This window comes from Hippopotamus amphibius, chromosome 4 (assembly GCF_030028045.1).
Source record: "Hippopotamus amphibius kiboko isolate mHipAmp2 chromosome 4, mHipAmp2.hap2, whole genome shotgun sequence".
In the NCBI taxonomy this organism is placed as follows: domain Eukaryota; kingdom Metazoa; phylum Chordata; class Mammalia; order Artiodactyla; family Hippopotamidae; genus Hippopotamus; species Hippopotamus amphibius.
In genome coordinates this window covers 146,953,099-146,977,145 of record NC_080189.1, presented here as the reverse complement: position 1 = coordinate 146,977,145, position 24,047 = coordinate 146,953,099, and the positions used below count along the sequence as shown (strand labels likewise).

General features: G+C 36.7%; 1 protein-coding gene across 1 annotated transcript in view; it reads right to left on the bottom strand.

Moving 5' to 3' along the window:
• LRRC9 (leucine rich repeat containing 9) overlaps positions 1-24,047 on the bottom strand; it is a 115,768-nt gene that overhangs the window by 69,747 nt on the left and 21,974 nt on the right. Inside the window, exons 11-16 of the mRNA XM_057730603.1 lie at positions 14,495-14,671; positions 14,043-14,160; positions 11,476-11,608; positions 10,210-10,332; positions 9,495-9,610; positions 4,012-4,224 (exon numbers count right to left, since the gene is read on the bottom strand). Coding sequence (XP_057586586.1) covers positions 4,012-4,224; positions 9,495-9,610; positions 10,210-10,332; positions 11,476-11,608; positions 14,043-14,160; positions 14,495-14,671 — 880 coding nt within the window. The remainder of the gene's footprint in view (positions 1-4,011; positions 4,225-9,494; positions 9,611-10,209; positions 10,333-11,475; positions 11,609-14,042; positions 14,161-14,494; positions 14,672-24,047) is intronic.

Sequence of the window (24,047 nt, the reverse complement as noted above, 5' to 3'; positions counted from 1 at the left end):
GGGGGCCCAGGTTCGATCTGGTCAGGGAACTAGATCCTGCATGGTGCAACTAAGAGCCCGCATGGCGCAACTAAAAGATTCCCGCATGCTGCAAATAAAGATCCTGCATGCCACATCTAAATATCCCACATGTTGCAACAAAGATCCCTCATGTGGCAAATAAGACCTGGTGCAGCCAAATAATTTTTTCTTTTTTAAAGAAAGGCCAAATTTATGCAGACTGGTTTACAGGTCACATGCGGCAGATTCTACAGGTACCTCACACTTAACATGTCCACAACTGAGTTCATCAGCTTCCCTTATCTGCTTGGTTTCTATATTTTCAATCCTGATTTAGAGTTTCACTAACAGATATTGTTGACCATCCTTTTCCCCTTTTCTATGTACATTTGATTCTAGAAATGTTTCTCAAACCAACCACTTCACATCATCACCACGATGGTGCCTTAGTTCAGGCTGCTTGCTATCTGTCCTTTGGACTACTACAGTAGTTTCCACTGGATTTCTATACTGCCACTCCGACCTCAGGTAAATCTCACCTCAAGCTATAAAAGTTAGGGTCTTTAAAAAAAGAGAGCCTACTCTCTAAAGAATCTAAACGTTTAAATTTGCCTTCTAAAATCCATCCTAATGTGGCTGTAACCTCTTAATCTTCCAGCCACAGCCTCATGCATCAATATCTTTTTTTTATTCCAACTTATGCCTTTACTTCCACCGTCACACACCCTATGTTCTAGACACACTGAATTCCTCAGTGTCCCTGAAGACACCAGCATCGTTCAAAACCATGTGCTATACACAGAGCATTTCCTCTGCTTGGAAGACAAAAACAATGAGATCTCTCATATCCTTCAAAAATCCACATAAAACCCACCTCTTTCTGTGGACCTCTCCCAGCAACTCCAAACTTCCTGTATTTGTTTATGTATCTGTCTCCTCCACTAAAATAATAACCTTGAGGCAGGGAAGATAACTTATTCATTGAACCCTCAATACTTACTTCATTGCCTAAAATATAGCAAATTCTCAGTAAAAGCCAAAGTTATAACTGACAACTCTAATTTTTAGCATTTAATTGTGCTGTAAGAGAATATAAAATTATGTTACTCTGGGTTTTTTATTTCTATATATTTTGTTTATTTTTATGGATGTCCTGGTAAAAACTCAATCTAGTAGGGATGACTGAAAAGAAAATAAGTGGTATGTACCCCCAATTTCTCTTACAGTAATGGCACAAAGAAAGGAGAACAAAGGTGTGATGTCTAAATATTCTTCTTCTAATATCTAGTATTCTTATTAGAAGCCCCAGAAAGTTTGGCTTTGCTGGCTTTTAAGCAATATAGGCACATTTAAGATGAAAAAGCCCCTCCATTCTTATGTTATGGGTATTGACCAAATTAACAGCCAGGTGGAGGTCAAAAGGTGGCCAAGGTATTCTGAAGTCTTAACTCTTCTCCTCTCTGCTTCTTATCTTACAAACCAAAGATTATAATAAAGACCTACTTTCTGGTGCTGGTTTTTTTTTTTTTTTTAACTTTTATTTAATCCCTTTAAATCTATAGGAATACATGTTCTGGAAGCTCCACCCAATCAGAACACATTCCTTTATTAAACCTTTCATTACTGAGACTTTATTATCAAAAATTTATTACTCAAGTATGAAATACTGACATTATAGTTCATAAACAAGCTCTCCATGCTGTCAGCTTGAAGATTGCTCCTGTAATAAGTATCCTGCACAATTATGATAAAGATGGTGATGTTGCCATCATGCTATGAAGTTTTCCTTCCTCTCTAGTAATAATTCTCTAAGGTAAAGACTTAATCTCCTAGACTTGAAGATTTGGTGGATGATTCTAACACAGTTTTACCAAAGCAATCCCATAAACTTCTTTAAAAAGATGTTTTGAATATATTCAGAAGCAGACTGAAAACTGTTGACCACACTTATTATTTTAAAACATATTTTTGCATTCTCTTTATGTTTCACACACTCGAGAAAAAACTGTCTATAAACAATGGATTCAGAAATGTCACAATGGGGCAAAGTAATTGACATTCAAGATAAAAACCATTTCTGAATTTTTATCTGTACCTCAGCTTTCAGTGCATGCGTAGTGTCATGTAAAAATAACTTGTCTTCTCAAGTATTCTTATCAATTTATCAATTAATATCAATGTTTACTACTTCTGCAGGTTCAAGCAAACAACCTACTTTCTCTGTAAGAACCACTCAGACATTCTCTTTTAAAACAAGTAAACAATGAGTATCTCGTGTGTGTTAGGTATTGTGCTAGATAATGGCAGAATTGATGCTGGTCCACACAGTGTTTATGAGCAAATAGGAAAAAGGCATCCTTGCCTCAAAACACCTTTACTTCCAGCTTTTAGGAAACTGTCAAAATAGGCTGATTTTGTTAGTACAAGAAATTTTACCAACAGTCATCAGAAAATTGTTGTAGTAAATATACTACTCTATATTTTAAGTTGCTCCTTAGATGGGGCCCTTTTGTGTAATGCACACTGCACAGTCTTACACTGTCGCCCTCATGCTGGGAATATAAATGACTATGAACAGCCATAGCCCTGCCCCGTGGAATTTATAGTTTAGGAAAGATACAGAGCATATGACAAAGGAATCTTAGACTCTTACCTAGACCTAGAGTTAAGAGAAGGATTTAATGATTAAGTATAGATCTGATATATGTGTGGGAGTTAACTGGGAGAAACGGGGTCAGGGGAGAACACTTCATACAGAAGGAGTAGCAAGTGAAGAGGCTCTTTGTGGCTGCAAACAGGGTACATTTAAGAAGCAGAAAGAAGGCTGAGCATGATTGCTAAAGGGAGGGTAATATAAGAGTGTGGAAAGACAGGCCAGGGACCAGGACAGGCCATATTAAGGGCTTTGGTTTTATTTTTAAAACAATGGAAAATCATTTGAGGATTTCAAATAGGAGTGGTGAGAGGTGACAAATCGGACTGCATTTTGAAAAGACTATTCTAGCTTCAACAGGGAGAATGGGTTGTGGCCTCAAAGTGGAAGCAGGACAAGGCCCCTGTTGCACACCCCCTCTGCTCTAGGAGGCACACCCCCCCAATCACCCCAACTCCCCCCCGCCCCATACCTTGTATTTGAGTTATACTCAGTTATATAGTGAATGGCATTCAAAGAGCACATTAACAGAGTATGGTGAGCATGGTGCCTCCTGGAGTTGTATAATAGCTGTATGGAAGTAGTCTAGGTCAGAGATAAAGGGACGTTGGCTAGAATGGCAGCAGATTTGAAATGGTCAGATTGAGAGTTAAGATATAGAGGGAGGCTTAATATCTCAATAGAATTTCCTCAGTGTAGAGTAAGTTGCTTCAGTAAGTTTCTCAAATTCTGTTGATTAATTTTGTAAAGATAAAGCTCCTGTATTCTACGTTGATTAATCCCAGAAACTGTTTTGAAACTTACCGTCTTCATCTTAATCAGTTAAAAACAGTTATTGTTATTCAGGAATGAAATTCCTTGCAATAGAAGGCTACCTCTAGACCAACACTCTCCTGTATGGTAGCTACTAGCCACACGTGGCTATTGAGCACTTGAACTGTGGCTAGTCTGAACTGAGATGTGCTGTGAGTGTAAAATATACTCCTGATTTCAAAGTTAGTTAGCATGAAACTATCTGTTAATGAATCTTCATATTGCCTGTATGTTGAAATGATAGCATTTTGGATATATTGAGTTAACTATATTATTTAAATTAATCTTACCTTTTAATTTTTAAAAAACTTTTTAAATGTCGCTAATAGAAAATTCAAAATTACATATGTGGTTCACCTATATTACTGCTGGACAACACTGACCTGCAGGAGGAAAGGGCTGGGCACTTTTAAGCATGCCGAGCATGGACGGTATGCTTGCCTGGCAGCATCAGAGATGAAGTTTAGCATCTTTAGGTTTCATGTGCTAGATCCTGACCAAACTCAAGGTTCCTATCCCCCAAATTTTATCCTCATAATACTCACCACAATATGACTGTAAATGCTAGTCTTGGCAAGGGAAAGTATTGTTTTATCATCCAAACTAATAAGTTTTGGTCTGGGCTTGATCCTGGGGTCCATTTTTATAACTTCATCATCAAATTTCAAATCCTGGGACAATACTGATCCTTCTGAATTTTTTTTGCTTTCTTCTAGAATAACATTGTTGAATGAAGAAAATAAAGAGTGAGCCTTGACCTAAAAAATTTATTAAAAATATTGAAAATTTGGTTGCTGTGTTTATCATTTTGAAAAGGAAATAGGCTATGTAGGAAAGATGAATTAACTTTTTTTCTGTTATACAGAACATCTATGATGATCAGTATCACATGAGGAAATCCTTGAGACTAGATTAAAATTGTGGTCTAAGAATGGGGGTACTCATCTCCTTCTGCTGAAAATATCTTAAAACTGGCAAAAGTCAATTTAAAAATATTTTATAGCAGTGGAGAGGACACCAACAAAAGACTGAAAATTGTGAGATATAAATCGAAGGGACTGAATTGACAGGCAAATAAGAGCAGAAACCTAACCTGCAGCCAAAACATGTGCAGAAGATAACCACTTCAAAGAGCAGATCCATAGAAACCTGGTGTTCAGGCTGAACAAGTAAAACAGCAGGAGGGTGCTCTAGGTAACTATCAGGCAATTAAGTAATTATGGTAAGAAATGTGGATGAATGGGCAAAAACAACATGCACATATAGAAATGGCTCTAGAAAAAAACCAAAATGGTCCATAAGAGAATTTTTTAAAATCTGGGAGAACAAAAGCATCTATAAAAGAATAGGCTGCTATAGAAAAGAATAGGATAAATGCCTCAAAGTCAAAATAAAAACAATTAGTGAAATAGGAAATATTCAATAAATGTTCTGAGGAACTAAATGGATATGACAGCAAATCAAATTAGCAAAGCTAATATTGAGGACATTTTTCCAGAACACAGAATTAAAAAATGGAAATGTAAACACAAGCGAAAAAAAATTAAAATACATGGGGGATCAGTTCAGAATGTCCAATGTTTAACAAACAGAGGTTGCAGAGGGCTTCACAGAGAATGGACGAGAAGAAATGATCAAGGAATTAAGAGAAGGAAGCTCCCCAGAGGTGAAGGAAGAACTGAATCTTCAGATTAAAAGAGTTCATGAAGTGGCGAGCAGAAGGATGATGGAGCTCTTGTCCTTCCTGACATCACTGAAGTCAGTCACAACAGCCAGGGACTTGGCCTCTCTACTTCTTATTACTTCAGTTATTCTGTTTTCTGTTTGTTTGGGTTTCTGTGTCTTTTGCTGAAAGCATATTTGACTGATACAATCCCCTTCATAACAATATAAAACATAAATGCCCAGAACTATACTTAACAAGAAATGTTTAAGACCTATATAAAGGAAAATGTGAGAATAACTTATCATGTTCCTGGATGAGAGGCTCAATATTACAAAGTAGTCAGTTTGCCCCAAATTAAATTTAAATTCAAAACACTCACAATCAAATCCTAATAGGACTTTATTTAAATAGAACTTAACAAGCTGTTTCAAAATTTTATTTGGAAAGGAGAATGTTCAAGAAGAGCCAAGAATTAAAAAAAAAAAATAAGTGGGGACAGGGGAAAAGAATCTGCCCTATGACATATCAAAACATATCACCAGGTTGTAAAAACCAAAACAATGTAGTAAGGGTTCAAGATTAGACAGCGAGATCAATGGAATGCAATAGAAGGATCTATAAATAGACCCCTCATATATGAAAATAATTTTAATGATAAAGATAATATTTCAAAATAGAGTAAAAAAGATGATGCTTGGTCAAGTAGATATCCATTTTTAAAGATAAAATAATTTGATCCCCCTACCTCACATAATGTAAAACAATTTCTAGATAGAATTAAAAAGGTAAAAGTTTTAGAACAACCTATATTAGTATCAGAAGAAAATAAAGGAGAATATTTTTATAAGCCATCTGAAATGAGACATAAAATTCAGAATCCGCAATGTAAAAGATGGAGAGCGGACCTCTTAAAAATTAACTTGTAAATTACAAATTCAAATGACAAATATTTTTTTTTGCTACAAATAAAATTAAAATACAAGTGACAGAAAACATCTGCAATATATATAATAGATAAAAGATTAATATCTAGAATGCATATAAGGATTTTTCCAATCAATATGAAAAAGAGTCCAACAGAAAATGATCAAAGGATATAACGGTGATTCATAAAACTACAAATAATCTATAAGCACAGGAAAGGATAAAATATCCTTTTTTTTGGCTGTCAGATATAAACAAAAAGATTGATAACATCTTGTGTTGGTAAAGATGCAAAGAAACAAGCACTGTCACACACTGTTGGAAATTTATAAAATGGCTCAACCTCTGTAAAGAGTACTGGCAAAATCTATCAAAATTAAAACGCATATATCCATATATCCTTTGACTAGCCAATTCTTCTACAAATATATGCTACAGAAAAACTTCCATATTTGTGTAAAGATACATCTGCAATGATACTTACTGAAATATGTTTTAAATAGTAATAAAATTGAAAACAACCTATGTTTCATCAATAGGGGAACAGTCAAATAAATCAGAGTATTACTCAATAGTATGAAGTAACCAAAAGACTGAAGTACAGACCTATGCATACTGAAGTGAAATTTGTTCAAAACATATTGTTAAAGGCAAAAAGTTTACAGAATACTTAGAACTTGATTCTAGTATGGAAAATGGTATATGCTGTTATATATGTAAATGCACAGAAAAAAAAAGATTGAAAGCAAACCTACAAAGCTGTTAACAGTGAATGCCTTTGTGAAAGGGAATGGTGATGAGACTGAGGTGAAAGCAGATTTTCATGTTTATTCTATATTCTTCATACAGTGTGAACTTTTCCAGTGAGACTACAGCCATATATTACTCACGTAATATATTTGCATAATAAAATATTTAGGTGTCATAATGATTTGTTTTGAAAATTAAGTCCCCAGCATAATCATTTTATATTTATATATAGGCATACCTTGTTTTATTGCAGTTTGGCTCATTGCAATTTTTACAAAAAATTGGAAGGCATCAAGCAAGTCTATTGGTGCTATTTTTCCAACAGCATTTGCTCACTTCATGTCTGTGTCATATTTGGTAATTCTCATAATATTTCAAACTTTTTCATTATTATTATATTTGTTATGGTGATCTGTGATCTGTGATTTTACTACTGTAATTGTTTTGGAGTGCCACAAACCGGGCTCATATAAGGCAGTGAACTTAATAAATGTTGTGTGTGTTATGACTACTCCACTGACCAGCTATTTCCCTGTCTCTGTCCCTCTCTTCGGGCCTCCCTTTTCCCTGAGACAGGACAGTCTTAAAATTCAGCCAATTAACATCCTTACAATGGCCTCTAAGTGTTCAAGTGAAAGGATGAGTGACATCCTTTAAATCTCTACCTTTAAATCAAAAGCTAGAAATGACTAAGCTTAGTGAGGAAGGCATGTTGAACGCTGAGATAAGCTGAAAGCTAGGCCTCTTGCTCCAAAGAGCTAACCAAGCTGTGAAAGCAAAGGAAAAGTTCTTGAAGAAAATTAAAAGTACTACTCCACTGAACACATGAATGATAAGAAAGCAAAACAGTCCTATTACTCATATGGAAAAAGATTTAGCACTCTGGATAGAAGATCAAACCAGCCACATTCCCTTAAGTCAAAGCCTAGTCCAGAGCAAGGCCCTAACTCTCTTCAATTCTATGAAGGCTGAGAGAGCGGAGGAAGCTGCAGAAGAAAAGTTTGAAGCTAGCAGAGCTTGGTTCATGAGGCTTAAGGAAAGAAGTCATCTCCATAACACAGAAATGCAAGGTGAAGCAGCAAGTGCTGATGCAGAAGCTGCGGTAAGTCATCCAGAAGATCCAGCTAAGACCATTAATGAAGGTGACTACTCTAAACAATAGATTTTCAATGCAGACGAAACAGCTTTATATTAGAAGATGACGCCATGAGGACTTTCATAGCTAGAGAGGAGAAGTCAATGTCTGGCTTCAGAGCTTCAAAGGACAGTCTGAATCTCTTGTAAGGGGCTATTTTAGTTGAAGCCAATGCTCACTTACCATTTTGAAAATCCCAGGGCCCTTAAGAGTTACGCTAAATCTACTCTGCCTGTGCTCTATAAATGGGACAACAAAGCCTGGACGACAGCACATTTGTTTACAACGTGGTTTTCTGAATATTTTAAGCCCACTGTCTAGACCTGCTGTTCAGAAAAAAAAAGATTCCTTTTAAAATACCACTGCTGATTGACAATGCACCTGGTCACACAAGAGCTCTGATGGAGATGAACAATAAGATTTATGTTGTTTTCCTGCTTACTAACACAGTATTCTTCCTGCAGCCCATAGATCAAGGGCTAATTTTGACTTTCAAGTCTTATTATTTAAGAAATACACTTCATAAGACTAGAGCTGCCATACATAGGGATTCTTCTGAGGGATCTGGGCAAAGGAAATTGAAAACTTTTGGAAAGGATTTACTATTCTAGATGTCATTAAGAACATTCATGATTCATGGAAAGAGGTCAAAATATCAACATTAACAGGAGTTTGGAAGAAGTTGATTCCAACCCCCATGGGTGGACTTTGAGAGGTTCCAGACGTCAGTGGAGGAAGTATTTGCAGATATGATGGAAATAGCAAGAGAACTAGACATGAAACCTGAAGATGTGACTGAATTGCTACAATCTCATAATAAAACTTTACAGATGAGGAGTTGCTTCTTACAGATAAGCAAAGAAAGTGGTTTCTTGAGATGGAACCTACCCCTGGTATAGGTACTGTGAAGACTGTTGAAGCGATAGCAAAGGATCTAGAACATTATATAAACTTAGTGGATAAAGCAGTGTCAGGATTTGAGAGAACTGACTCCAATCCTGAAAGAACTTCTGTGGGTAAAATGCTATCAAACAGCACTGCAGCGCTACAGATAAATCATTCATAAAAGGAAAATCAATTGATGCAGCAAACTTCATTGTTGTCTTATTTTAAGAAATTGCCACAGCCACCCACTAACTTTAGCAACTACCACCTGATTAGCCAGCAGCCATCACTGTGGAGGCAAGATCCTCCACCAGCAAAAAGATTATGGCTCACTGAAGGCTCAGATGATGGTTAACATTTTTTAGCAGTAAAGTATACTATTTTTTATTAAGGTATGTATATTTTTTTTTTTTAGACATAATATTATTTCACACTTAAGAGACTACAGTATAGTGTAAAAATAACTTTTATATGCACTGGGAAACCAAAAAATTAGTGTGACTAACTTTATTGCAATATTCACTTTGTTGTAGTGATCTGGAACTGAACCCGCAATATTTCCGAGGTATGCCTGTATATATATTATAAACTCAACATAACATTATTAGGCTTCAAATTACTGTTATGTTCTCATTTAAGGAATTCCAGTTTTAAAAATGCATTCATACCACTGTAATATACTCAAATTCTACGATGTATTCAGGCAAAACAAGGTCTTGATCAAAGACAAACCACTTGCACTGCCGAACGCTGCAATCACAGTTTCTTTGTCCCATGATAGAATCTAGGGTAAAATAAAAAACAAAAACAAGCAAAACAAACACTCTTCAAAATGAAACATAATATACTTTCTTCACCCTTACATAGATTAATAAACAACAAACTCAGTAAGTTCCAAGTATTATGTTACTGAGCTTTTTTCCTCTTATATTTTCCCACCACCCTAGACAATTTCTTAATTCTCCAAATACTTATTAGTCACCCTTTCACTACACAGACTAGTAGGGTTTAGTTTTATACTTTTTCACTTTTTTATTCATTTTGGCCATATAGTTTTTGACAAATATATTACTCTAAAACCTTTGTTGTTAAAAGTTGGGTGAGTTCTATCTTTTGAAATACATATATTACACACATATATACATCTGTGCATACAAAATATAAAACAAACTTTTACAAAATAAAATATCTATGCACACACATATATAAATGTCATTGAAATAGGGAATAGAAGTATAGAAGCTCATTAGTAGCTAGGAACAGGTTTTTACAGAAAACTATAAGCTTTGTTAGGTAGAGGTTAAACTGTAAGCATCTGTATTAAATGAAAACATTTTGTATTCAGAAAGATGAAAAAAAGATTTATCTTCATGGCAGACATACTTAGTAAATATTTTCGAGGAATGAACACTGAGTTAATCATTGGGTAGCTGGCTTGACTGATGGAGTCCTGATCACGAGCCTGAACACTATGGCCGAGGAAAACCTTTGTAATCAGGAGGACTCCTAGTACGAAAAAACAAAACATTTAAACACTAATCATTTTAATAATTTTCCAATATCACCTTCCTCATTGGCCCCGGACTTGACTGTATATTCTGTAAAGGTGGAGATCCTGGCTATCTTGTTTGCCGTTGTATAGCACACAGCACACTGCTTGATTCAAAACAGGAGCTCAGTAAATATTTGTTGAATAAATAAAATGGTTATAAAAGAGGATTCCTGTGATTATATCAAGCAAAGCTTTATAGAAAAGGAAGGAAATAAGACAATATTTAGCAGTATATTTGAGGTAATTTAAGAAATTTACTGCTCTTGTTAACTGGGTAAAAATTCAACAGCACCTAGCACATAGTGTAGATCAGAAGAGGCACTCAATACACGTCTACTGAATGGGTGAACATTTCTTTTCCTTTTAGATATTAAAGAAGCTTGAAATTCACTAAATCCTAAGGATCTCTAAGAGTCACTGCATCCTATGAAGTAACTTCAATTACTATTCATAAAGTATTCAGATGACTTTTTAAAACTATGTACAAGATAGGAAATGTAAATTGGGAGAAACTACCTGTTTTGGAAAGTATATTCCAGAAGGATCAAGAAAAACATCATGAGATATTTCTTAAGTGAGAATCGAGAAGGATGAGAAAAAAAAGAAGCAAATGGTTTTTTCAGATAAGTTCTTTCTAGGTTCAATAATCTGCTTAATTTTCTGATTAGATATAATAATTACTATATAAAAGGGCTGAACTGTCTTTTCTCTTTCTCTTGGAGTTGGTATGGTGAGTGTGTGTGCGTATATATAGCATATACATATATATGTTGTTTATTTTGGGGACACAACTTAATGAACAAAAGCAGATTGTGAAAAGTGTTTATTTCATATAAGATGGATTAAATATGAGTAACAAATGTGTCTCATCCTATTGACGCTGCTGATAATAATCACTCAGTAAATATTTGTTGACAACCTAACTGAAGTGACAGATCAGAAAGTCATGTAGCACTGCACTGGTAAATGCTGCATAAAATGGGTTTCAGAAAACCTCCCAGGTTGATAAAACCCAGCATCAAAAATGTTATGAAAATGATTAACGAATTTGAAGACTTAGACTTAAAAAGTTCAGAAACACTGCATGTTTGTATTACCATGTCTGAAGAGCTCATGCTCAAGAGAGTTTTTCTTCTCATCCTTGTACTTTTGCTGTAGAAATTCAATTCTGGGACACTCACATATACTTAGGCTGTTTGCAAGAATAACAGCTTCTTTTCTGAGAGGCAGCTGTAAAGAAAAAACAAAGTCTGAGTATTTTTACAAGATTGGCAATACTTCAACTTTAGTACAGATGGTTTATCATTTTATGTTTATGTGTCTGGGCAAGGAAACTGCAGGTCAGACTCACTGAAAAGAAGGAGATAACCTCCAGGTGCAACTTCATTCTATAACACCATTTATATAATATATTTTAAATTTATTTGCAAATAGATTATGAAAAGTGATACAGAACAATATTTGTTCTTGTAAAAGCAGTCAGAGTCAAAACTGACAACTCTGTGTGGTGCAGGAGCTGTAGTTTTGCACACTTTCAAGGATACTCTACAAGCAACTGTCCAAATTCCAAAAAGAAAATTCTGTGGGAATTAGATATTACACTGAAGATTCTTATCTAAATAAATAAATAGTCTAATCACTGGTCTAATAATCTACATTATTTTCTGGATACATCTGATTGTGCTAACGCATGGAAATTTTAGTTTGCACTGTGACTAGAGTTATTTCTTTAAAAGTATTTTATCAGAAATATTCATATTACTTCCTGTGAAAGCAGCTCTAAAAAAAACAAACAAAAATCTCTATTTTTAGCATTAAAAAAAAAAACTAGAGCTGAGAGAGATTATACAATCTGTCCAAGGACTGAAGCAGAAATCTGCAAAGTCGTGATTTGGACTCTGGTCTACTCGTCCTCGTCACTATCTGTTTTGAAATTATTACTAGTTTCATATTAGTAGCCAAATTATTCAGGAATAGATCTTTTATATAAATGCTGAATTGCCTATTTGCTTATTGAAGCCTGTTATCCAAGGAGATTTAAAAAAAATAAACACTAAAATATGGCTCATCTGACCACAAATTCCACATTCTAGTAAGTATGACCTCAGATTTCCCATGAAATCACTAAACATCCATTAGGCAGAGGCTATGTGATGGCTCACTGCCTCGGCCAGACACCAGACTAAGCCAAATCCTCCTTCTCAACTGCTTGCACAGCGTATCTTTTTAATCGGATCCCATCTCTTAAATGGTGCAGAACATCAATATCAATCTTTACTCGTGTGCACATTATAATATAGATATTTGGCTCATCCGATCGATGTGCTACCTGGTGATTTTTCTAGCCAGTTACGTCCCCCCATTTCTAAGATCTTAACAATGAGAGTAATGGACGGTGTGTGGAGAAAGAAGGGCAGAATAGTGAACTTTAACCTTCTGGTACTTTCTTGTTTAGAGGCAAGACGAGGAAAGAAAAGGAAACAAAGATGGGATAGTCAGAAAAATGTAAGGATAACAGTAGTGTATGGATGCTAAAGGAGCATTTCAAAAAGGAAAGAGCAATCAATAGTATCAAACGTTTCAGCAATAACCTGTCTCCTTAGGGCAGCAGGCAGTGTGTCACTCTCATAATCAAATGTTTCCACAATAATGGTGAATTTAATAAAAAATTTCTATGTGCCAGGAACAGGTCTGAGAACTTTTTTGTGCATATCTCACTAAATCCTAACCACTCTGTGAGGTAGATACTATTATTACCTTCATTTTACAGAATGGATGAAACGGTCACAGAGAGGTGAAGTCACCCAGTTGGTGAGTACGAAAGCCAGGATTCAAATGCAGTAATACTTTCGTTCTACGTGTGCCATGATGAGAAAAGAATTAGGAAACACTGCTCTATGCCAGTGTGCGACAGCTGCCTCCCAAATCGGTGGAAGACTGAGAAAGGCTGATTGGATATTTTGGAGCCCAGGAGTGACCAAGGATAAAGTAATGTCAGTATCAAGGTGGGGAAATGAAGCAGAGAATAAAGAAGTGGTGGTGGTAAAAGTAAAGAGAAAAGTAGGATGATAGAAAGCACAGTAGTGTTACGTGAATGAATTTTTTTCAAGATGGAGAAGGCCTTGGAGAGTTTAAAACAGATTAAAGAAGTGGATTTCAAGATCATCCACAAAAGGATCACAATATAAAATATAAGATGCCTAGAAAGATTAGGCAACTGTAGATTGAAAATACTTGGAAAAAAGAATTCTAGAAAGTCTCCAAAAGCAAAATTTGAATTTGCCCTGCTCCCACAACTATTTACGCAGAATTTACATTGTACTTACAACTATTTACCTAGCGCTTACATTGTATTAGGTATTATAAGTAATCTAGAGCTGATTTAAAGTACACAGAAGGATGCGCATAGGTTGCATGCCATTTCATATAAGGGACTTGAGCACCCTTGGATTTCAGCATTCCGAAATCTTTGGGTGGTCCTGGAACCAATCCCCCTCGGATACTGAGGGATTGTACTTTCCACGATAGCACTAAGCTTTTTGTGAAACAGTGGAAGTTTGCTATAAATATGAATGAAAGGATTTAGAATCAAACCACGCTTCATCAGTGGCAGAGCTTCATTCATGAGGAAGAAAGCATTATCCTGAATGACATTTTACGCTACCTTGCTTGTTTCACTGTCTTTGAATCCTTTTTCAAGTATTTGTAGCAGATGCTTTTTCTTCACTGTAATTTCAGGATCAAAAACATAAAAAAGGCATTCCAGCATCTTTCGATAGCTCCTTAAGAATAATTGAGACAAAAAAGTTTTAGAATTGATTTCACAAAAGCCTAGCTGTAGATACGACAACAATATGCCCTGCCCAGGGTATTTCCCATTTACGCCGGATGTTCCAGTGTCATTATTAAACTTCCACTCCTCCTCAGTCTCAAAAAGAGCTCCAATGTGGATGAACTATGAGGTCATGCTAGTCAAGGAAGATGCCTGAGAAGGAACTATTTACCAACAAGGATATTTTCAATTTTGCAAACTTTTAAAACAGAAAGCCTTTTTTTTTTTCACAAAATAAAATCAGACTGTTGTAAAAATGTTCCTTATGGAAGTTAACTTCTTACTCTGAATCATGCATATCTTCGTTGTCCAAAAACTTTTGGAATTTCTCTTCGAATTTTAGTCTCAGAATACGGTTGTTAACCTTGATGACACGTTTTACTTTCACTCCTGTAATACCATATGTTCTGAAGTCCCATGTACAAAAACGTGATAAAATTAATTCATAGCAGGAATTAAACCTATATGGGAATACAAAATATATACAAAGAAAATAACAGATTTTCCTTAAAATGTTGAGAACACAAAGTTACATATGAAGAAAGCAATAGCCCATATTTTATGTTTTTTGCTAAAGATAAATTGTCATATAGTATAGCTCTATTTTGGTTCTTATTCAATCTATAATAGAAGTGCTAAACTGGAAACATAAAATAATAGTTCTTTTATTAATAATTATATATTTGTTCTGAAAAAAAGATATGGAGCAATCCTCCTTTATTGAAATTCTTTTTTTTGGCTTCAGTGAAACTACATGCTTCTGGCTTTCATCTTATTGGCTGCTCTTTCATGGTTTTCTCTGCTGCTTCTTTTTCCTCTGATAGACTTCTAAATGTTGGATTGCCCCAGGAATCAGTCTTTGGCTCTCCTCCTGTTTCCATAAACTCTATCCCTAGGTGATTTCACCTGGTCCTTTGGCAATATATACTTTAAATATATTGTGTGTGTGTGTGTGTGTGTGTGTGTATACATATATACATATACATACATTATACAGTAAATTTCAACATTTTATTTTCAGGCTTTACCTTTACCCCACTTAGCTGGATATACCCACACTGGAACATCCAACTACTTGCTTGCTATGTTCACTTGCATATGCAACAGGCCTCTCAAATTTAACTCACCCAACACACCTGCCTTTAAAACTGCTCCTCCTGAGTGTTTTCCACTTCAGTATATGGCACCACCATCTAACTGGTAGCTGAGGTTAAAATCCCAGGGATAGGACTTCCCTGGTGGCGCAGTGGTTAAGAATCCGCCTGCCACTGTCACTGTCACTGTCACAATTTCAAAGCTCCCCATGTGTGAAGTAGTGAAGAAATGCTTTGACAGATTTTTCTGCTACCATTAATTCAACTGTCTTTCTGCTTTTTGTTTCTTTGCTATAGCTCAACATTAAGTCAGAACAGAAATTTATGTACCAAACAGAATAGATTCTGTCTTTTTGTTCTACCATCCCAGTTGAATCCTGTCTTTCTGATATGGTCTTCACCCATTGAACTAGGAGAAGGCTTCTCATTTCCGATAGAGTAGTCTCTGGTCCTCAGTCAGATGTCATAGATCATTTATTTTTCTGCTTCCTCATTAGTTACATAGATAATGCTAACCTATTCCATGGGGGTTACTTAATGAATTAAGGATAGGAAAAACCTTGAAAATGTTTGTGCACTCTGTGGATTTTAGGCTTATTACTACCACCTGCTGGATAGAATGTCAAAATCTTCAATCACTTGAGGTGATTGATGATTGAACTTTAATAAAATACATTTATGACCCTACTGGCCCCCCCCTTTTTTTTTTTGCCTTCCTATGTGTGAGGCAATAGAAATTTATAATTTCATAATAGAATGCACCTTGTTTTATCTCTTATCACAGCTGGCAACTGGTAGTAATATTTAATCCAGTCCAACAACTACAGGCTGGGTTGAATAAAAGGTCAGATTGTCTAAATTCCAAGTGGAATTAAACATAACCACAGAGACTCCTAAATTTTCTTTACATTTAAGGAAAATCACTCTTTAAGAAATACTAACTAATCAGAATTGTCTTGCTCTAATTGCAATCAACTTATTTGGTTAGCTACTTGCTACTCAGAATTTATTTCTTAGATGGAAAAAAAGTTGTGTTCATGGTAGTAGCAGCTAAAAAATTCAGTATTTTATTTTCTTTTTGCTTTGATGTGGCCTCATTTGAAATTTCTCAGATTTTTACATTGTACTCATTGATTATGTACACAAATTATAAGTAAAAAGCTCTTTAAAAGAGGAAAAAAAAAAAAAAAAGAATCCACCTGCCAATGCAGGGGACATGGGTTCAAGCCCTGCTCTGGGAAGATTCCACATGCCATGGAGAAACTAAGCCGGTGCACCACAACTATTGAGCCTGTGCTCTAGAGCCTGTGAGCCACAACTATTGAGCCCATATGCCTCAATGACTGAAGCCCACGTGCCTAGAGCCCGTGCTCCACAACAAGAGAAGCCACGGCAATGAGGAGCCCGCGCACCACAATGAAGAGTAGTCCCTGCTTGCAGCAACTAGAGAAAGCCTGTGTGCAGCAAAAAAGACCCAACACAGCCAATAAATAAATAAATGATTAAAAGAAAAAAAAATGCCTTATAAAAAAAAAATCCTAGGGATAAACCTTGCCTCCTCTCTTCCTCACCAATATCCAGCTCTTCAGCAAGTCTGTATGGCTCTATATTTAAAATACATCCTGAATATGACCCTATTTAATCATTACCACTGCTATTATCCTAGTTAAAATCACCATCATCTCTCAGTTGGGCTACTGCAATAACTTCATAACTAGGGATATGTAAGTGATAGAGGCAGGGTCCCTGCTCTCATGGATCCTATATTCCTAGGGAGTTAGACAAAAAAATAAACAAGACATAAAATCTAAACTGATAAGTGCTCTGAAGAAAGAGAGGCTTGGGGTAAGGAATGGAGCAGGGAATACTTAAGATAGGTCTCGGGTAAGACCTTTCAGAGAAGACGTTTGAGCTAAGAATTGAAGAAGTAGGGGCCTGCTATGTGAAGATCTCAGGAAAATGTACGTAATGCTCATTTGCTCTCCGCTGCCCTCACCTGGCCATGCTCAAAGTAATCATTCTGGCCCTGTCTTAAAGTAGCACAGAATTTAGATTAATCTGAAATGTAAGGAGGCGGGGTGGGGGGGGCAACTGTATGGTGACAGATGGAAACTAAATTTTTGATGGTGAGCACGCTCTAATGTATACAAAGGTAGAAGTATAATGTTGTACACATGAAACATAATGTTATAAACCAATGTTACCTTAATGAAAAAAGTTTAAAAAAAATTGAGAAAAATGGATCAATTTGAAAAGGAAGTTAAGTGCTCCTATATGGGGTACATCTGCCATGACTGGTCCCCACTGGGATAATCAACCAGGGCCTGAGCATGGGTGTGGGCTAAGATCACAGAGTAAGCTTCCTGATGGGTTGTCTCTCCCTAAGACTAACATCTGAGCTCCTAACTTAGAGCATTTGCCTTTCTCACTAGCAAAGACTGAAGCAGTGCATCTAGGAGCTGGTCAGGTACTCCTCTCCCAGAGCTGAAAAGTGAGCTGCCCAAACTAAACTAACCCCAGAGGAGCTCACAGGCTGGTACAGGAGACAGACAGAAACCGTGTTGCATCCAGCACAATACCACTCACTAGTTCAGAGGCCTGGCTAAACACCCAGATCATCACGTACAGTGGGAAACCTTGTCTCATATGCGGAGGGATCATTTTCTGGATGGGCCTAAATTAGTCCAGGTCACCCCTAAATACATGGCCTGGAACCACCGAAACTCATTATTACTTGCACTCTAATTGTTATTGTTATTATTATTATTATTGTGTTCTGGCAGAAACAAGTGCTGTAGGCATTTTATGTAGATAAGGTTTTTGTTATATAGTAACAAAAGGGTAATCGAGAATTGTGCTTGAGGGTAATGAAGAATAGATGGAAGTGGGCTTCCTAGGTGGCACAGTGGTTGAGAATCCGCCTGCCAATGGAGGGGACACGGGTTCGATCCCTGCTCCAGGAGGATCCTACATGCTGCAGAGCAACTAAGCCCACGTGCCACAACTATTGAGCCTGCGCTTTAGAGGCCGTGAACCACAACTATTGAGCCCGGGTGCCGCAACTACTGAAGCCCACGCGCCTAGAGCCCGTGCTCCACAACAAGAAAAGCCACGGTAATGAGGAGCCTGTGCACTCACCACAACTAGAGAAAGCCCATGTGCAGCAATGAAGACCCAACACAGCCAATAAATTAATTAATTAATTAAAAAAAAAAAAAGAATAGATGGAAGTGATGAATCAACAATTCCTAGCTTCTAGTCTGGCCTCCCAGGAACGCAAAAACCAGGAATGGCACAGGAAACCCTAAGTATGATCCTTTCAGCTTTCCTTTGTGTGGGAATTAAGCAGCTGATCCCTTCCTTATATGGAACTCCTAGAGCCCTGGAAATAGGGAACCCTAGTGCTGAGAGGACAAGGGCTCTACTTGGAGTCCCAGAAGTAAAGCAATTCATTCAATCACCTGGCCACACTGCGGATGAGAAAACATCACTCAGAGGCTGCAATACTGCTGAAGAAGAAGGAACAGACCTATGCTGACAGAGAAGTACTGAGACTTACACTATTATCTTACAATACCACCTCATGGAGGATGGTAACTTCTCACAGCATTGCTGCATGTGTGCTACATGCATTGGGGAGCATGTCATTCCTGGTTTGACATATACACATTTTAGTCTGAACCTGAAATCCTGAAATAATGACTCTCTAGGACTTTGTATAAAATAATATTGAAATCTACTACACTTTTCCTTCAAAGAGTCCAACAGATTTAAGGCCAAAATTCAAACTATCCAGCCCAGCCTGCAAGACCCTTAATGATCAGGCCCGTGTCATGTAGAACTACTGAGTTCTCCAAACGTATTATACTATTTCCACACCCTTTCACATGCTGTTCCCTCTATCTGCAAAGTCCTCCCTCTGATTCTTTGTATAGTTAACTTCTATCTGTCCTTCAAAATTCAGATCACAGCATCTCCCTCAAGTGTCCCCACTTCTAGAATACTTTCTCTAACTCCCCATTCTGCTTTGATCTTCCCATAGCTGCTCCCTCCTACAGTCTCCACGTGTACAATCATCCCAGAACTTATTACTGTTTCATTATCATAGTCTTCTACATCAGATTGCAGGCTTGAGGAGAGTAGGAACTTTATCTCATTTGACTTTTATCATCAGCACCGAGCACAGAATGTGACATGGTAAAAGCTCAGTGGATGAATGCTGAGCAAATGAACAAAGTAGAAAAGCCTCAAAAATTAAAAAGATGCAGTCTCTATCTTCACTGAGTTTATAAACCAATAAAGTGAAAAAGCAATAGGACTAGTACAAGCAAAATTATAATAGAGTATAAGATAGGAGAGATGCAACTCAGTGCTATGAAGATTCAAAAGAAAGAAGAAGAATGACTATACCCGATGGAGATGACAAGAAAGTTCCTCACAAAGGAATCGCTTTTGATGTCATCCTTGAAGATAAAGTAAGTTTTGACATGCAATGATAGAGTGAGGGCCTAGGATGTGAGGCATTCTGGGTGAAGGAGGTAGAACAAAGAAAACCATGTATGTGATGGTGTACCAGGTATATTCCAAGAGCCGTGAGGCATGCACAGTTCAGCTGACTCTGAAGGGGTTTGAAATAGGGTTAGGGTAGTTTGGAGACTATACAGTGAAGGACACTGAATGTCAGGGTGAAGAGTTAGAATGTAATTTGGAAGATAACAGGTTGCTACAAGAAGCTTTTGTTTTGTTTTTAACAGAGTGCTCTTAGCATAGGAAGGGACTAGCTAGATGTAGCAATCGCCTAAAAGGAAGGTTATGAGGGTCCCTGTGCAGGTGATTTTGGTTACAAGAAAGGGGAGAACGAATGCAAGAGACATTAGGGAGAGAACCTGTGGGTCTTACACTGATTGGATATGGAGATTGAGAAAGAGAATGAAGTCAAGAATGGCTTCAATGTTTGTTGTGCCTCCATGACTAAGAGGATGGTAGTGCTACAAACAGGAATGGAGGAGTCAGAAGGAAGGGGTGATTTGTGGGCAGGAAGAGGAATACAAAAGCAAAAAGGTTAAGAACTAAATATTTTCACATTACCTTGTCTAATCCTAACAGTAACCTTTTGTGATAGGCTTTTATTTTTCTCATTTTACAGATGACATTCAGATGGGTTAAATAACTGTTTTAAGACTATGCAGAATCATTAGAGAAATGCAAATCAAAGCCACAGTGAGGTATCACCGCACACCGATCCGAATGGCCATCATCAAAAAATCTAGAAATGATAAATGCTGAAGAGGGTGTGGAGAAAAGGGAACCCTCCTGTACTGTTGGTGGAAATGTAAATTGGTGCAGCCACTATGGAAAACAGTATGGAGGTTCCTTAAAAAATGGGAAATAGAACTACCATATGACCCAACAATTCTACTACTGGGCATACACTCTGAGAAAACCATAATTCAAAAAGATACATGTACCACAATGTTCATCGCAGCACTATTTACAATAGCCAGGACACGGAAGCAACCTAAATGCCCATCAACCAATGAATGGATAAAGAAGATGTGGCACATATATATACAATGGAATACGACTCAGCCATAAAAAGGAATGAAATTGAGTTATTTGTAGTGAGGTGGACGGACCTAGAGTCTGTCATACAGAGCGAAGTAAGCCAGAAAGAGAAAAACAAACACCATATGCTAATGCATATATATGGAATCTAAAAAAATGGTACTGATGAACCCAGTGGCAGGGCAAGAATAAAGATGCAGATGTAGAGAACAGACTTGAGGACATGGCAGGGGCAGGGAAGGGGAAGCTGGGACAAAGTGAGAGAGTAGCATTAACATATATACACTACCAAATGTAAAATAGATAGCTAGTGGGAAGCTGCTGCATAACACAGGGAGATCAATCTGATGATTAGTGATGACCTAGAGGGGTGGGATAGGGAGGGTAGGAGGGAGGCCCAAGATGGAGGGGATATGGGGGTATATGTATAAATACAGCTGATTCACTTTGTTGTACAGCAGAAACTGGCACAACAGTGTAAAGCAATTATACTCCAATAAAAAAAAATAAAAAGTAGAATCCTGCTATAAAAAAAAAGACTATGAAGATAGAGTTTGAACCTAGGCTTTCTGACTGTAACCCCACTGTATATTTTATTACTTTACAGCTGAGTTCCCTTTTAAATGTGTTGAGTTTGCCTTGACAGATGGAGATTCGGCTAGAAATGTCTAACAGGTAGACATTCAGGACTGGAGTAAAGGAGAGAGACTGTAACTTTAAGCAATTTTTGAAAGTGCAGGAGTAGAAGACATTGTCAAGGGAGAATGTAAAAAGAAAATAGGAAATGTTTAAGTTAAAAAAAAAAAAAAACCCAGGAGAGGTGAAGTTATAAGGAAGGAATGGCTAACAGCAACATTATATGCAGAGGTTAGGAGAGTGAGGGCCCCTCATGTCACTGGGTGCCTTCACTCATTCAATAAGACCTGAACGTGCGGGCAAGCACAGGGGTAATATACACGCTAAGATATACAGAGAGATGCCTGCAAACGTTCATTAATATGCAAATAATGCATTCGTTTAGCAAATGTAGACTGCATATGGTTTTAAATGGCTGGAGCTTAATAAAATCTATTAAAACACACTTCAAAATCCTAAACAAGCATATTTAATAAATACTGTTAACTGACTTGCTGACTTAAACTATACCAAAACAAATATGAAACAGTATAAAACAAAAAGCCTGTTTCTGCAGTTCCCTAAAACAGCAGCATGAAATGTTTATATATAAAAAGTTAGATTAATTACTGAAAAGTATTTTATAAACAAAAGTGAACCTATTAAGTGAGTATCTATAAATTCATATGGAGACTTCATTTAGTAGTTATTTATTGAGTTATGAATCCAGCCAGCCCCTATGCTAGATGTAATGACTTATAAGGCACAGTCTATCTGTCCCCAAGGAGCTCACAGAATCACTTATATATTGTTTTGTGGTGCTTTGAAGTTATTTCTTTACATTGTAAATGCCATGTGCCTATAACCAGGTTAAAAGCTTCTCAAGCACAAGGACAGCATTTCTGATGCCTTGGAGTCCCCATCTGATAAATGTTGACTGATGTCAATAGATAACTCAATCGGCAATACATAGGTAAATAATATGATATAGTGAAAATGCTATAGTAGCAACAATCTGCTCAACAGGCAAGTCTCTGTAAAATCAGGACTTTTTTAAACTGAAAAATAAAAGCCCTTTAATTTCATAAAAGAAATGACTCTAAGAAATATTCAACAATATACAAATTAGAAATCTGCAATGCTTTTACTATAGACTTTTTTTGATGAAAAGCCTTTACATTTTAGTTCTAGCTCTACTCCAGTACTCTTTATTTAAATACTAAATCATTGGCTTTAAAAATATTAATAAAAATCAGCTTTTAAAGTGTAAAACAACTAGATATGCACCACACACAGTAATTTAATGCACTTTAATAATTTCTTAATATACATAAAAGATCAGAGCTAAGATGGCCAAACTTGTAGTATGCTAAAAGTAACACAGTCCTTGAAATTCTGCCAACATACATTTGATTTTCTCCTTAAAATGGATCAAAGTTACTCTTTTTAAAACCAAGTAAACAATTAATAATGCTTGTTAAAATCCACTAGAGCTATCTAAATTACTATCAGGTTGACTCAGTTACCTAAATGGCTTTTTATTTATTTTGCTTTTACATATTTTTTTCTCTAATCTACTTGTTTTGTAAAGAGCTTACTTTGTGATAAGTTAAAAAGAAACAAATAATAAAAAAACAATTCTGTTTAGGTTGAGTGAATACAAATGAACGACTGAAGAATTATGCATACATCCTGTAGAGAGACACCATTCAGTTCTTACACTTGAAAAATCAAGGCCTCTAGTTGTTTACTTGGGAACTGGGATGAATACCTTTTATATCTTTGCACATAAAAATCAAATACTGTGATTAAACTTTGTTATATAACAAAGGGTGTTCAACTCGAGGATGGAAGTTGCCTTAGAAGACTGGGGGGGGGGACTCGAGGGAGGGTGGTGGGGGAGTCGAGGGAGGGAGGGAATACGGGGATATGTGTATAAAAACAGATGATTGAACTTGGTGTACCCCCCCAAAAATAATAAATAAATTAAAAAAAAATCAAATACTGTGATTAAACAGTGATTACTGTTGGGCAAATGGATGTATTGATACAAAAGAAAGTATTTTAAAAGATCCCTTTGTCCCTTGGGCAGACCATCTTACACTTCTCCACCAAAGTACTCCCAAGGCCCTTCAGAAGCTTTTACTCACAGAGGTGAGTTAGAACCACATCTAATAGAACCAGGGGGCTTGGCTTAAAGTAACCGGTAACAATCACATTTTTCTTTCTAAAAGGTTATTGCAAGTTTTGCATTTTTACTTCACAAAAATCAGTGTTTATTTCAACACTGACTGTGAGTAAAACCATCCTCTGGGGTGATGTATCAAGTCCATTCTATAGCTTTACATGTTTCCTGGTTTCTCACTACACACCCAAGTTTGCAGTATGCTTCTAGGGTTCTAGGGCAATCTTTGGCTTGTTCACAGGCTTCTCGATTTTGAGAAAGTGACCGCAGAAATATGAAAGTTATAATTATGATATTTTTGTGCCAAGGCTCTCTTTCTTTCAGGATTATTTTTTGGATTGTACCCTCTGGTTGAAGCAACACAACCACTTCCTTGTG